The sequence below is a fragment of the Mirounga leonina genome, unplaced genomic scaffold (assembly GCF_011800145.1).
Source record: "Mirounga leonina isolate KUSES-001 unplaced genomic scaffold, KU_Mleo_1.0 Mir_151, whole genome shotgun sequence".
Lineage (NCBI taxonomy): Eukaryota > Metazoa > Chordata > Mammalia > Carnivora > Phocidae > Mirounga > Mirounga leonina.
In genome coordinates, this window is record NW_023270377.1 from 25,687,756 (window position 1) to 25,701,565 (window position 13,810).

General features: G+C 36.8%; 1 protein-coding gene across 1 annotated transcript in view; it reads left to right on the plus strand.

The window, feature by feature from the left end:
- ACADL (acyl-CoA dehydrogenase long chain) overlaps positions 1-13,348 on the plus strand; it is a 43,885-nt gene extending 30,537 nt beyond the window's left edge. Inside the window, exons 9-11 of the mRNA XM_035007229.1 lie at positions 3,991-4,118; positions 7,114-7,200; positions 12,422-13,348. Of these exons, the coding sequence (XP_034863120.1) occupies positions 3,991-4,118; positions 7,114-7,200; positions 12,422-12,515 (309 nt within the window). The 3' untranslated portion in view covers positions 12,516-13,348. The remainder of the gene's footprint in view (positions 1-3,990; positions 4,119-7,113; positions 7,201-12,421) is intronic.
- Positions 13,349-13,810: the final 462 nt, after the last annotated feature.

Genomic DNA, 13,810 nt, shown 5'->3' on the forward strand with positions numbered 1-13,810 from the left:
TCCATGTGCCAGACACTGTGCTAAATGATTGTCTCATTTTTTCTTCACAACTCTCTATAAAATAAGTGTTATATTTACCCTCATTTTACAGATAAGGAGATTGAGGCATGGAGAGGTTAAGCAATTTTGCCAAGATAACACAGATATTATAACTCCAGAACCTACACTCTTAACTCACACACACTATTTACTACCCAGAAATTCAAAGTAGATAGACCTTTTTTTCTTTCCCCACTTCCTTCACCCATGGGCAATGAAGTGAAAATTCAATGTTCTTTTCTAAGACAAGCTTTAGTTATTGCCTGTGTGGTATGCTCTTGATTCTAAGAGCACAGAATATTACAAAAAGGAATAGGAGAGGAAAAAAATAGCACTTCTTCTTTACATTCCTCCAAAAAGTAATTACCCAATTCTTTTTTTTTTTTTTTTTTAAAGATTTTATTTATTTACTTGACAGAGAGAGACACAGCGAGAGAGGAAACACAAGCAGGGGGAGTGGGAGAGGGAGAGGGAGAAGCAGGCTCCCCGCTGAGCCGGGAGCCCGATGCGGGGCTCGATCCCAGGACCCTGGGATCATGACCTGAGCCGAAGGCAGACGCTTAACGACTGAGCCACCCAGGCGCCCCAGTAATTACCCAATTCTTAAGATCTTGAGTGGGGGGTTAATTAACTATAAAATTAGATGGCAAACATAACATGTTATATTTTATTATGTATATATATATTTTTTAAGATTTTATTTATTTGTTGGAGAGAGAGCGCAAGCAGAGAGAGCGGCAGGCAGAGGGAGAGGGAGAGGGAGCCTGCTGAGGTAGGGAGCCCAATGCGGGACTCGATGCCAGGACCCTGGGATCATGACCTGAGCCGAAGGCAGATGCTTAGCCAATTGAGCCACCTGGGCACCCCGATGTTATATTTTATATTTGAGCCATAATATATTAGAGTACAATTAATGGTTTTATTTAAATGGAATGTGGGCTAGATAACCTCTTCAAATTGTATTCCAGTTCCATAATTGTATGATTCAAAGAGTTACGTCTTTCAGAACTCTGAAAGATACTTTGATTCACTCAGTAAATTTCGAGGATTTTTTTTTAAATGCTAGCTGCAGTATTATCTATTAGTTATTAATGAATGTTTAAAAATATTGCTACAAGTGTGTTGATCATTTACAAGAAGCACCTTGCTAATAATGTGTGGTACAATTATTCACCACTATCCATTACAGAATAATTTCTGAAAACATGAGGCAATGTCTGCAGTGAAGAGCCAAGACAAAATCTAATGCCCAATGTGATGTCTAGAATATGCAAATATTTAATCTCTTTATCCCCAGAGAGTAAATTATGTATTCTTGGAGGCATTAATTTCTTCAAACCTGTGGACTTCACTAAATGAATTAAAGCAAGAGTTCTAACTGAGCCCATCCTGATCTGAAATTTAACTTCAGCTTCTGGAAGCTCCCAGCATTCCCAGAGAAATAGCTCTCATGTGAGGGAAGTGGGTTTAGAGATCTTGATTCTCTGACATTGTAAATAGTGCATAAATTCTCAAGTGCGCCATCACAGTGGGGAGAGGGCAAAAGTATCTTAAGAATTGTCAGATTCTCAGGGGTCCTGGGTGGCTCAGTCTGTTGAGCATCTGACTATTGATTTTGGCTTGGGTTGTGATCTCAGGGTTGTGGGATCAAGCCCCACATTGGGCTCTGCTCCCAGCAGGAAATCTGCTTGGGATTCTCTCCCTCTCCCTCTATCCCTCCACACTGCATGCGCACTCTCTCTCTCTCTCAAATAAAAATAATTTTTTTTAAAAAAGAATTGTCAGATTCTCGCTTATTTTCCAAATAAAGTGTTATAGATAGTGTCATTGAACTAAACCAGGAATAGGCTTAGAGGGGATATATACTCATCTGTTTTCAATGTATAGAACAGTATTTCCTCACTTTTTTCCATTTCTTCTTCCATCTTTAGGTTTTCTATGAATAATCTCGAATGTTTGGGGTGGAAGTGGGAAACTTCGTGCTGATTAGGTGATAGAGATTTGGCCTAATTAAATAAAAATGAATAGAAAGGGAGATAAACAAGGTAAGGGAAAGAGTGGGGCAGGGGAGAAGGTTTTGATGTGACCCAGCATGTTCTGAATCAGAGGCCAGGATACAGAGGTAGAAAAAATGTGGCACCACTCTTCCTACTGCTTGGTTTTGGAACCATTAGGTGCCAGTCATATTGTCTGTTTCTAGAACAGGATGGAGTAAAGCCAAGGGAAATGCAGTCAGTTGGGTTTTTCATTGGCATGGTAGTTATACTGATACACCTCTGAGGAATCGGTCCGTCATAGCACCTACTCCTCCCGACACTCAGGTCTTGTCTGGTCCTGGGTCTTATTATATTCCTTTTCTACTCTTTTCTGAAAATGGAAAGTACCCAAACTGTCCCCACCACAACGATGCTAAAAGGTTCAGTTTTGTGGTTTGAGAATTGCCATAGTCAATAGGAATGGCAGGGCCAGCATCCTCTTGAGAATCTGGTCCCTAAAGCCTTCCTTCTGGGGACTCAATCATGGCTTTGAACTTGCCAGTGCATAGGTGGGCACATGAATTTCTAGTTTGAATTTAACTGTGCCACTTTGTCACTAACTTCCACACCTTTATTAGCCATAGTAAAGGTCTCACTCATGAATTCCATAGCAGCATGATCAAAACTCTGTTCTGTCTGAATTTCCACAAGGAAGACAGAGCCAGCTGACCATAGCTGGGCCTTGAACCTAAGAGGTCAACTAGAATGGGGTGTATTTCGGGGGGTTACACAAAGTGGAAGGCTAGTATGTCAAATCCAAGCCAGTTTCCTGAAGGAGGTTCAAGAGTTGGTGCCAAAGAGACCAGATATAAAATCAGAATTCAAGGTATGAGAGCCAAGAAACTGGAATATAAGAAAATTTGATTGAAGTGAAAGCAGTCAAAAACCCTTGAGAGTAGAGAGAATGATTTCGAAGGCTACTCTAGGTTGTCTTTGGCCAGCAAGAGAAAGTATAAAATATTAACATTGGCCATTCCAGATCATTCAGTTCAAATTAGAGACTAGCTATTGAGAGGGATCGAAGGAAGGGCAGAGAGAGATGAAGGAGGTTGGAGCGTACTGGACTTTTATCTCTGGAGTGCTCTGATGCTGTTATTCTACATTCTGTAGATCTAAATTAAATACTTTGCAATATAAAATAATGTCTAATAAATATTTTTAATGTCCTTCCAGCTTGTTACTTTATTATTTTACGCCAAGACAAAGAAGCAGAATAGAGAAATGTGTATACTTAATTTCATTAATAGAGACAAATTCTTTGTAAAAAGCAAAAAAAGACAAATTCTTCATGGATTTAGATTCTGGAGGAAAAAGAGGTGTTTTCAACAGCTGTATTAAAGGACTGTGCCACCAGATGGTGCTCACCTATTATAGCCATTGCTGTTTTTCAGGCAGTTTCCCTAAATGGTCTAAATTTTAATCTAAAACATGAGATGTTGTTTATGTATTTATCTCTTTTTTTATCTTTTGGTACAGATTTCTCTAGCAATGAATATAGTGGGTTTTATTTTTTATTTTTACTTTTTTTAAAGATTTTATTTATTTATTTGACAGAGAGAGACACAGCGAGAGAGGGAACACAAGTAGGGGGAGTGGGAGAGGGAGAAGCAGGCCTCCCGCGGAGCAGGGAGCCTGATGCGGGGCTCGATCCCAGGGCCCTGGGATCACAACCTGAGCTGAAGGCAGACGCCCAGCGACTGAGCCACCCAGGCGCCCCTATAGTGGGTTTTAAATTTAAGCTATTTAGTTTAACATATGCCTCTTAGAGAGGGGGAAAAAAAAAAAAGAACTGGTAATTTTGCTTTTGTTTTGCTCTAAAGATCTTCCATTATATAATTTTTGATATACTAGGTAACTAAAAATATGCTCTTTTTCTATGCTCAATTTTTTCCCTTTCATTTCCTTTAAATTCAAGACAGTGCAGCATAAGCTGGCAGAATTAAAAACACACATTTGTGTAACCAGAGCTTTTGTGGACAGCTGTCTTCAGCTGCATGAAAAGAAACGTCTGGACTCTGCCACGGCCTCCATGGCGAAATATTGGTATGCGTGCTTCAGTAATTAAAATGTGGTGTTTGCACAGACTGTTATGCAATTCTTCCAACTTTACACTCAGCCGTGAGGGTCTTAAAGGAAGAAGGCTGTGAAAATAAAAACTAACAGTAAGAACCAACTTTAAAAAAAAAAAAATGCTGGAAGGTTCCATGAAGCCTATTTATAATGTGCTAAAAATGACTCAAGTGGATTTAACTTTTAGCTTGCTATTGAAAATAAGATATTAAGATACTGAAGTAGGGTGACTGGTTAGTTCATTCAAGTACTGGTTTAATTTCAAATTATCTGAAGAGTAGCACTGTAATGAGACCAAACAAGAACACTAAGACTTAAAATCCTGAGATTGAATCCCAAGTCTTTCATTGAATAACTATAATTAAATTTAATTCTCTCTGGGCCAACATTTTGATATCTGTGAAATGAGTAGATTGGACTGCATTTTTCTATTTAAAATGTTGTCCAGATCTAAGAAAAACGTCTGAAAAATTGATTGTCCCATCAAAAGTGACACATGCTCAATTGAGTGAAAGGGAAAATGTCCTATTAGGCTTGGAAAGACTTTTCATTGGGATTAAAGATGAGTAGCAATGGTATTAAAGATGAATTAATTGAAAAGAGACTCCTATAAGGTTTTTATGTATTTTAAGATGCAAGAATATAGTTTAAATCAGATTCTGGAAATGGGTTTGGTTTCCTCTGTTTTAAAAACAAACATTCTCACATCTCATTAGCCCAAAAATAACCTAGAAAAAATTCCTGTCATTATTCATTAACTTGTGTTCAGTTCAATCAGAAATAGAATGGGGAAATATGCAGGATACTTCTTTATGTAATGATTCCAAAATAATAAAACTGCCAGGTTGAAATTGATGTGGCATTATTAGGAACTTGTACTTTGAGGGAGACATTTTACATTTACATTTATAGCAAGTTCTTTGACTAGTTGAAAAAAGTATAAAATTTTTTTTTTTTTTAAGATTTTATTTATTTTTTAGAGAGCAAGCAAGAGAGAAACAGCATGAGAGGGGAGAGGGTCAGAGGGAGAAGCAGGCTCCCCACTGAGCCGGGAGCCTGATGTGGGACTCGATCCCAGGACCCTGGGATCATGACCTGAGCCGAAGGCAGACGCTTAACCATCTGAGCCACCCAGGCGCCCCAAAAAGTATAAAAATTTTTTAGACATTTTTAGAAAAAGAGATATTTAGATAGCTATTGACCTTATTGTTCTTTGAAAACACTAAGTTTAAAGACATACTGTTACTTCACATTGAAGCAGAGGAAGCAACTAGTTATACCCCAGTAAATATTTCACTAAAATACTTGCCAAATACAAAAATGTATAGAATTCCAAATATTGTTGCCCCCTGAGCCTTATCTGTTAATCATTATATTGTTACTGTTGTATTAGGAACATCCTCACCTGTCCTATGACTTAAGTTAAAAATTATTTTAAAGAAGAAAATGTGGCTATGCTTACTTTTGCTTTGTTTCCCACTGTTAAAAAATAGGTCAAGGGGTGCCTGGCTGGCTCAGTCAGTAGAGCATGCGACTCTTGATCTCAGGGTCGTGAGTTCAAGCCCCACATTATGGGCAGACATTACTTTAGTTTTCTTTCTTTTTTTTTTTTTTAAAGATTTTATTTATTTATTTGAGAGAGAGAGAATGAGAGAGAGCAAGCACATGAGAGGGGGGAGGGTCAGAGGGAGAAGCAGACTCCCCGCTGAGGAGGGAGCCCGATGCGGGACTCCAGAATCATGACCTGAGCCGAAGGCAGTCGCTTAACCAACTGAGTCACCCAGGCGCCCGGGCAGACATTACTTTAAAAGTTAAAAAATATGTTGAAAAGCATTTTGAACTTACATTTTTATGTTAAGATGAATAAAATCTCTGCGAGTTATCTTAAGAATTTTAATGATAGTTAAAATTACTGTGATAAGATCAAGAATATTTCTCAAGTATTTCAGATACTTTGGGAATAATAATGCCCAAATAATCTTTAACAAGTTTCCTAAATAATGGTGCGTACCTTAACAGTAGTCTTCCCTCTTAGGTTTTTACTTTTACTTTCAGTTTATTTCTGAAAATCCCTAAAAAAAGTTTTTTCACAGTTACTGAAGTTCAGAATTGGAAACTTCAGGTAGAAGTGATATCTTTGGAGAAAAAGACATATTACAAGGCAAAAGGAAATAGATGGTTGTATAACTATATAGTTACTTAGATCATACAAAGAATCTAAATAAATTAGACCAAATTCAGGTTTTTACTTTGTCCTTTTCAGGCTTAAAGTAGCCCAAACCTAATAGTCTATGCTTTCCACATTTTCTTTCTTTTTTTTTTTTTTTTTTAAGATTTTATTATTTATTCATGAGAGACAGAGAGAGAGAGGCAGAGGGAGAAGCAGGCTTCCAAGGAGCAGAGAGCCCGATGCAGGACTCGATCCCAGGACCCTGGGATCATGACCTGAGCTGAAGGCAGTCGCTTAACCAACTGAGCCACCCAGGCGCCCTCCACATTTTATTTCTAGCCTTACCAAAAACCCAGCCAGAACTAATTGATGAGGAAAGTATTCATTATGTGAAAATTGTCAAGAGATTTCTTTCTTTTTTTTTTTTTTGAAAGATTTTATTTATTTATTTGAGACAGAGAGATGAGAGACAGAGAGCATGAGAGGGAGGAGGGTCAGAGGGAGAAGCAGACTCCCCGCCGAGCGGGGAGCCTGATGCGGGACTCGATCCCGGGACTCCAGGATCATGACCTGAGCCGAAGGCAGTCGCTTAACCAACTGAGCCACCCAGGCGCCCAAGAGATTTATTTCATATATAATTTATGTCAATCTTCTCTGGTTGGCTAATATGTCTAATTGTAATTTTTTGATAAATGTATGTCTTTAAGCAGTCAGAAATAATTTGTTTCCTGATTGTGAAGCACCTCATGAAAATCCATTTCAAATGTTCCTTTTTTGCTTTTTATTTTGGTCATCTAGGGCATCTGAGTTACAAAACCGTGTAGCTTATGACTGTGTCCAGCTCCATGGAGGTTGGGGATACATGTGGGAGTACCCAATTGCAAAGTGAGTATGATGTGAAGAAAAAGGAAAATTTCTTTACTGTACTTTGTACATTGAGTGTAGAGGAAAAAGAGAAGCAGAATCTTCGTATTTGTCATCTGACTACAGAGTGTGTTCAAGCAGATGAAACAGCTTCATGTTATCAGCTCGCTACTAGGATTTTATCATTTTTAAAGTGAAGAGACCAATATAATAAAGTTTGGCTTTATTTGAATCATTATACAGAAGAATTAATATCACTTTCTTTATGGTCAAATGATACTATATTTTATTGGTTAATCATAGTTACACAGGTTATTTCGACTCTTTTACTATGAGAATAAATGCTTCAACAAAACACCTTTAAACATTTGTCTTAGATACATGTGTTTTTGATTATGACAGGACAGAGTTCCAAAAGTAGTACTGCTGGTTCAAAAGTATGCAGATTTTAAATTTTAATACATTGCCAGATTATTTTCTCTAGTTAGTAGCAACTCATATTCAAATGAAAAAAGTTTGAGGATAACTTATCTTCCTAAACTATGAATGTTACTGCTTTTTAAACCTTATGCTAATGTAGTGGATAGAAAATAGGTTACTATTCTTCCTTTAATTTGCATTGACTATTAATTATTTTATTTTACTGTGGTAAGAACATTTAACATCATATCTACCCTCTTCACAAATTTTTAAGTGTTCCATACTGTATTGTTAACTATAGGTACAACATTGTACTGTAACTTTATGCCCATTGATTAATAACTCCCCATTATCCTCTTCCCTTGTTCCTGGCAACCATCATTCTTCTTTGATTCTATGAATTTGGCTATTTTAGATACCTCATATAGGTGGAAACACATAGTATTTGTCTTTCTGTGACTGGCTTATTTCACTTAACAGAATGTTCAAGTCCATCCAAGTTGTCATATATTGTAGAATTTCCTTCTGTTTTAAGGCTGAACAGTATTCCATTCCATTTTCTTTATCCATTCATCTGTGCATGGACATTTAGGTTGTTTCCACATCTTGGCTATTGTGAATAATACTGCAATGAACATGTGAATGCTAATATTGCTTGGAGGTCCTGTTCAATTCTTTACAATCAGTACCTAGAAATGGGATTTTAAAATCATATGGTAGTTCTATTTAATTTTTTGAGGAAGTTCCATACTGTTTTCCATAGCAGCTGCCCCATTTTGTACTCCCTCCAATAGCATGCAGGGGTTCCAATTTCTCCACGTTCTTCTCAACACCTGTTTTCCTTTTTTTTGTTGTTTTGTTAATAGCCATCCTTGCAGATGTGAGGTGAATCTTATTGTGGTTTTGATTTGCATTTCCCTGATTTTGGTGACAATGAGCATTTTTTTCATATACCTGTTGGTCATTTATATGTCTTCTAAAATATCACTTTTTATTTTATTTTATTTTTTTTAAGATTTTATTTATTTTAGATAGAGAGAATGCATATGGGCATGTGCGCGCGCGCACACACACACACACACACACACACACATGAGCCAGAGGAGGGGCAGAGAGAGAATCTCAAGTCAGCATGAGCTGGACACTGGGCTTGATCTCATGACCATGAGGTCATGACCTGAGCCCAAACCAAGAAACACTCAACTGACTGAGCCACCCAGGTGCCCCTAAAATACCACTTTTTAAAAGTAAAAAAAAAATTGGCACTTCAGAAAAAAACTTAAATATGAAAGGGATCAAAGTTTTCATATCTTAAATATTTGATTATTCATTTTGCTCTAGCAAATTTTCCTCTTATTTAGCAATATTTTCAGTTTATAAAACTTTCTCAAGGAAGTTTTACTATATGGAGAGAAGTCCAGTTGAGTTCTGAATCTGAGAATGTGAATGCTATGGGCTTCTAAAAACTTTTTCTATTCTAATTTTAATCTAAATACAGACTATCTGAAGGGGAAAATTATCAAACTAGTATTCAGACTGACTTTAAAATTTATCATTTTGGCAAACATAATTGAAAACATTTGATATACTTATGGTCTTTAATGAGGAAAATTAAACATTTTAGTTAAGTTACATTAAGAACAGAAGCTCCAGTATAGATTTAATCTACTAATTTTCTGTAGCCATTGGGGCAGTTCACAAAGCTTTAATCACAGGGTGTGTATAGTTTATAACCTTTTATAAAAACTCAGCAGCAACTAGGGCTTTTCCCTTCTTTGGGAATGTAGACATGAAGTAACTAAATTTTATATATATACGCACACTCATATATATACTCATTTTATTTTATTTTTTGGTCAATCCCTGGACTTGGATTTTGGCATATCCTTTCAGAACTATTTCAAATGAGCCTTAATCAAAAGCAGATATATATTTTTATCTTTGTATAGTCATGAAATCAGAAGTAAACATTGAGTTATGCTAGTACAAATTAAATCATCACTGGAATTTTTTTCTGTGCATTTTCATGTTTTATTCACAATATTAATCCATCTTATTCACAATATTCACAATGTAAGAAAGTAAAATCATAATGCATATCTATATTCTTCTACTTGATTGTGCCATTACAACTGCTTTTGGAAATGTAGACATGTATTGGCTCAGTGTTTGTCTAGTGTAGTTCAGGTTCCAAGAAAGCCATATGAGGTGAAGAGTCACCATCCACATAGCCCAAGATCAGAGTGTAGAGTAAGTCTTGCTCTCTGTTTTCTTAGAGGCCATTCCTCAGGTCAGTAGCAAGCAAATATTGTAGCTTGATGGCTTACTTGAAATGCCTGGTTTCAATTTGAGAGACTTACATTTCCTTTCAGGAATAATAATCCCCTTCTTGGCTGGTTCGTTAGTTCAAAGATTGTACGAACTTTTAAACTAGACTGCTGTTTTTCTTCCCAAAGACATGAGGAAAGAACTTTTCATAAGTCAGGAAGAGAGAATAGTAGATAATATCAAAAGGCTGATTAGACACATTAGGCAGTATGTGGTTGCAGGGCACAGACTTTGAGAGAGAAAATCATTCTGATTGTGTTTCTTATATCCTCGGGGTAAGCTGTTTTGTGTGTGTGTGTGTGTTTTGGGTTTGTTGGGGTTTTTTGTTTGTTTTGCTTTTTTGTTTCATCGCTTTTTATTTGTTTTTTGTTTTTAAATAATTGGTCTTAAGCATGTGAACGCGTTTCAGTCTTACTCATTAGGCTTGGGGCCTTTGAGAAGTGAGGCTTATTGAGCTTTGCCATTTCAAGACTGTCCTGCCAGGAAGAACAACCTGAGATACAGAGCTTCGTCACTGTGTGGTTAAACATTCCTTCTGCTGCCTTTCTCTGTCAATTTTAGCTGATGACTTAATTTAATTAGTAACCTATAAAAGATGTGCTGATCTCTGTCATTACCTACTCCATTGGAACTTATTTAAGGTGGAAAAAAAGAAAAAAGCCCAGTCCAAAAATTTCTAAAAGCATTGCTGAAGTAGGCTGAAATGCTAGGTAAGTTCTCTACATGCAAGTGCTCGATTTTGTGGGCAACAGTGGGATCTGTTCAGAAGAAAAAATATATTTGAAAATGCAGATGTCTTCATATTTCAAGTTTCATCAAAAAGTAGATATTGAGACTCTAAAATTCCTTTGTAATACACCAAATCAGTAAATATTTACTGAGTGCTCACTGTTTGCAAGGTACCATGATGAATATGGAGAGTCCTAGAACTGGTCATTTTCCTAGAGAGCTGGCACATTTAATTTGTCTCAGATTAAAAACAAAAAACAGGGGAGCCTGGTGGCTCAGTCGGTTAATTGGCTGCCTTGGGCTCAGGTCATGATTCTGGAACCCTGAGATCAGGCCCCACCTTGGGCTCCCTGCTCAGTGGAGAGCCTCCTTCTCCCACTCTCTCTGCCCCCCCCTTTTTCCCCAGTGCTCTCGCTCTCTTGCTCTCTCTCAAATAAATAAAATTTTAAAAATAAATAAATAAATATAAATATAAATAAATAAAAACAAAAAGCATTTTATGCTTGAAAAAAAAAATGCCTTTGAATTTGTCTACTAGGAAAGTCCAAAGTTCATAACTAGTCCTGCATGCCTATACCAACGAAAATATTGTGATAGAATAAAAAAGATACTTGCCAAAGTGGCAAGATACCTACCTTCTCATTCCAGCCTGCCAATTAATTATCTGTTATGTGACCAATAAATAGCAACCATTAATTAGTACATGTATATATAACTGCTCTGCACTCAGTTCCTTTACCTGCAAAACAATAGTAATATTTATCCTCCCTGATGCTGATGTAAAGGATAAAGGATATGAGAGGATAAAATGAGATGAGAAAATGAGAGGATAAAATGAGAGGATAAAGTGGGAGGATAAAATGAGATGAGAAAAGGTAAAAACAACTATACAGTTTCCTGGTTGTTATCATTGCTACCAAAAGTGAATTCCTCGTAACATTTTTTCTTTTTTTGTGGCAGTAGACTTAGGCACTCAGTATTTTTTTTTTAAAGATTTTATTTATTTATTTGACAGAGAGAGACACAGCAAGAAAGGGAACACGAGCAGGGGGAGTGGGAGAGGGAGAAGCAGGCCTCCCGTAGAGCAGGGAGCCCGATGCGGGGCTCGATCCCGGAACCCTGGGATCATGACCTGAGCCGAAGGCAGACACTTAACGACTGAGCCACCCAGGTGCCCCGGCACTCAGTATTTTAATGTCATACATTACTGGAGTGACTATTAACCATTTTCAAAAAATAAGTTACTTGTTAACTTTGTGGGAAGTAATATTTTCTAAAGTATCAATTTATACTCCTGATGGCAGCATTGGTAGTGGGAATCTAAAGGGATGTTAGAAAATAGGTACTTTCTTTTCTCTTTTGTTTCCTATAAAACCAGTAGATTTCAACTTTTTTTTAAGGGAACATTGAAGATAACAAGAAGTTAAGACATTCTGTCCATTCTAAACCTGAAACAGCCTTTTTTAGAATGCTGTATGTGCTAAATTTTACAAAATTAAATCAATGAAACATACTAATAAATGTTATTTTGAAATTGCAGTCTCATCAAGCAAACTAAAACAAAGCTATAAAGATGATCAGTATCTTAATAGAATTTTATAATTATAAAAATCTAGGATGAATGACATAGTGGGAAAAAAGGAATTTATAAAGAACTTTTATTGTTCGGATTTCATTAAATAAATAAACTAATAGTTACCTGGTAAGTCAAAATTTGTAATTTCCAATATCTTTTATTTACTCAGTCATCTTCTGATTTATTTAGAGCTTATGTGGATGCCCGAGTTCAGCCAATCTATGGTGGTACCAACGAAATAATGAAGGAGCTGATTGCAAGAGATATCGTCCATGACAAATAGACATCTGCCCACATCCTGGAATCCTGTTACAACTAATCTGGTTTTAAATCTACTCAAGATAAAATGCAACCTGGCAAGGGAGGAAACGCTAAACATGTTTTTATATGCTCTATTAAAGAGAAATCAAATATGAGATTATTACAGTGGTAGGAGAAACTTTGAATTCAAAGATTCTAAAATTCTCCAGTACAAGGTTTAACTTTTAATTTTTTACATAGCTAAAAGGCAAAAATTTTCTGATTCTAGAAACCTTGGTGTTTGATTCTCTCTAAAACTCGAAAAAAGCATAATTGCTTTCAAATTGAGGCAGCAGTAGTTTTGTTACTATTACTATTTATAGTAACATTAATAATAGTTACAGCACATTGACTTTGAAAGGGAAGAATATACAATGTAAATGATTTCTACCACCCTCTCCTAAACACTCTGTTTTTAGGCCCTGGAATCATTTCCTCAAACAAAAGCTTATGCAGAGTCTCTGAAATGCTGATGAATGAAGAGCTGCTTTAGTGGAAGCAGGAACCACTGGATTCCTGGAATCCCTAAACTCAAGCTGAGCATTTGCCCAACCCCACCCAACTAGAGAATGTGGTCGCTTCTCTCATCTACTAACACCTGGGCTTTCAACAGATTTCATCCCAGTTTCATTTATAGGAGAACACAGAATAATTTATCATCCTTTAGTTTCAGTATATTGGTATACCTTATAGGTATCAAAACAGTGACTTTTATTTTGGAGCGGTGTACTAAAAAACTAACAAATAGGGGCGCCTGGGTGGCTCAGTCCTTAAGCATCTGCCTTCAGCTCGGGTCATGATCCCAGGGTCCTGGGATCGAGCCCCGCATCAGGCTTTTTGCTCAGCGGGAGGCCTGCTTCTCCCTCTCCCACTCCCCCTGCTTGTGTTCCCTCTCTCACTGTATCTCTCTCTGTCAAATAAATAAAATCTTTAAAAAAAAAAAACCTAACAAATACTTTGTGTCTTCTATAAGCCAAACTTAAAAATATGATGGCAACTGAAACTGGCAAGATCCCTGCTAAGATGTGAATAAGCAAATAAGTTGCAACAAATAAAGAAGTAAATAAATAAACAAGAAAATTTCAAATCATGATAAGTGTAACAATAACAGAAATCATTTAAAATAGAAAAGTGAGGGGGCACCTGGCCAGCTGGCTCAGTCAGTAGAGCATGCAGCCCTTGATTATGGGTTGTGAGTGTAAGCCCCATGTTGGGTGTGGAGATTACTTAAAAATAAAATCTTTTTAAAAACTAAATAAATGGGGCGCCTGGGTAGCT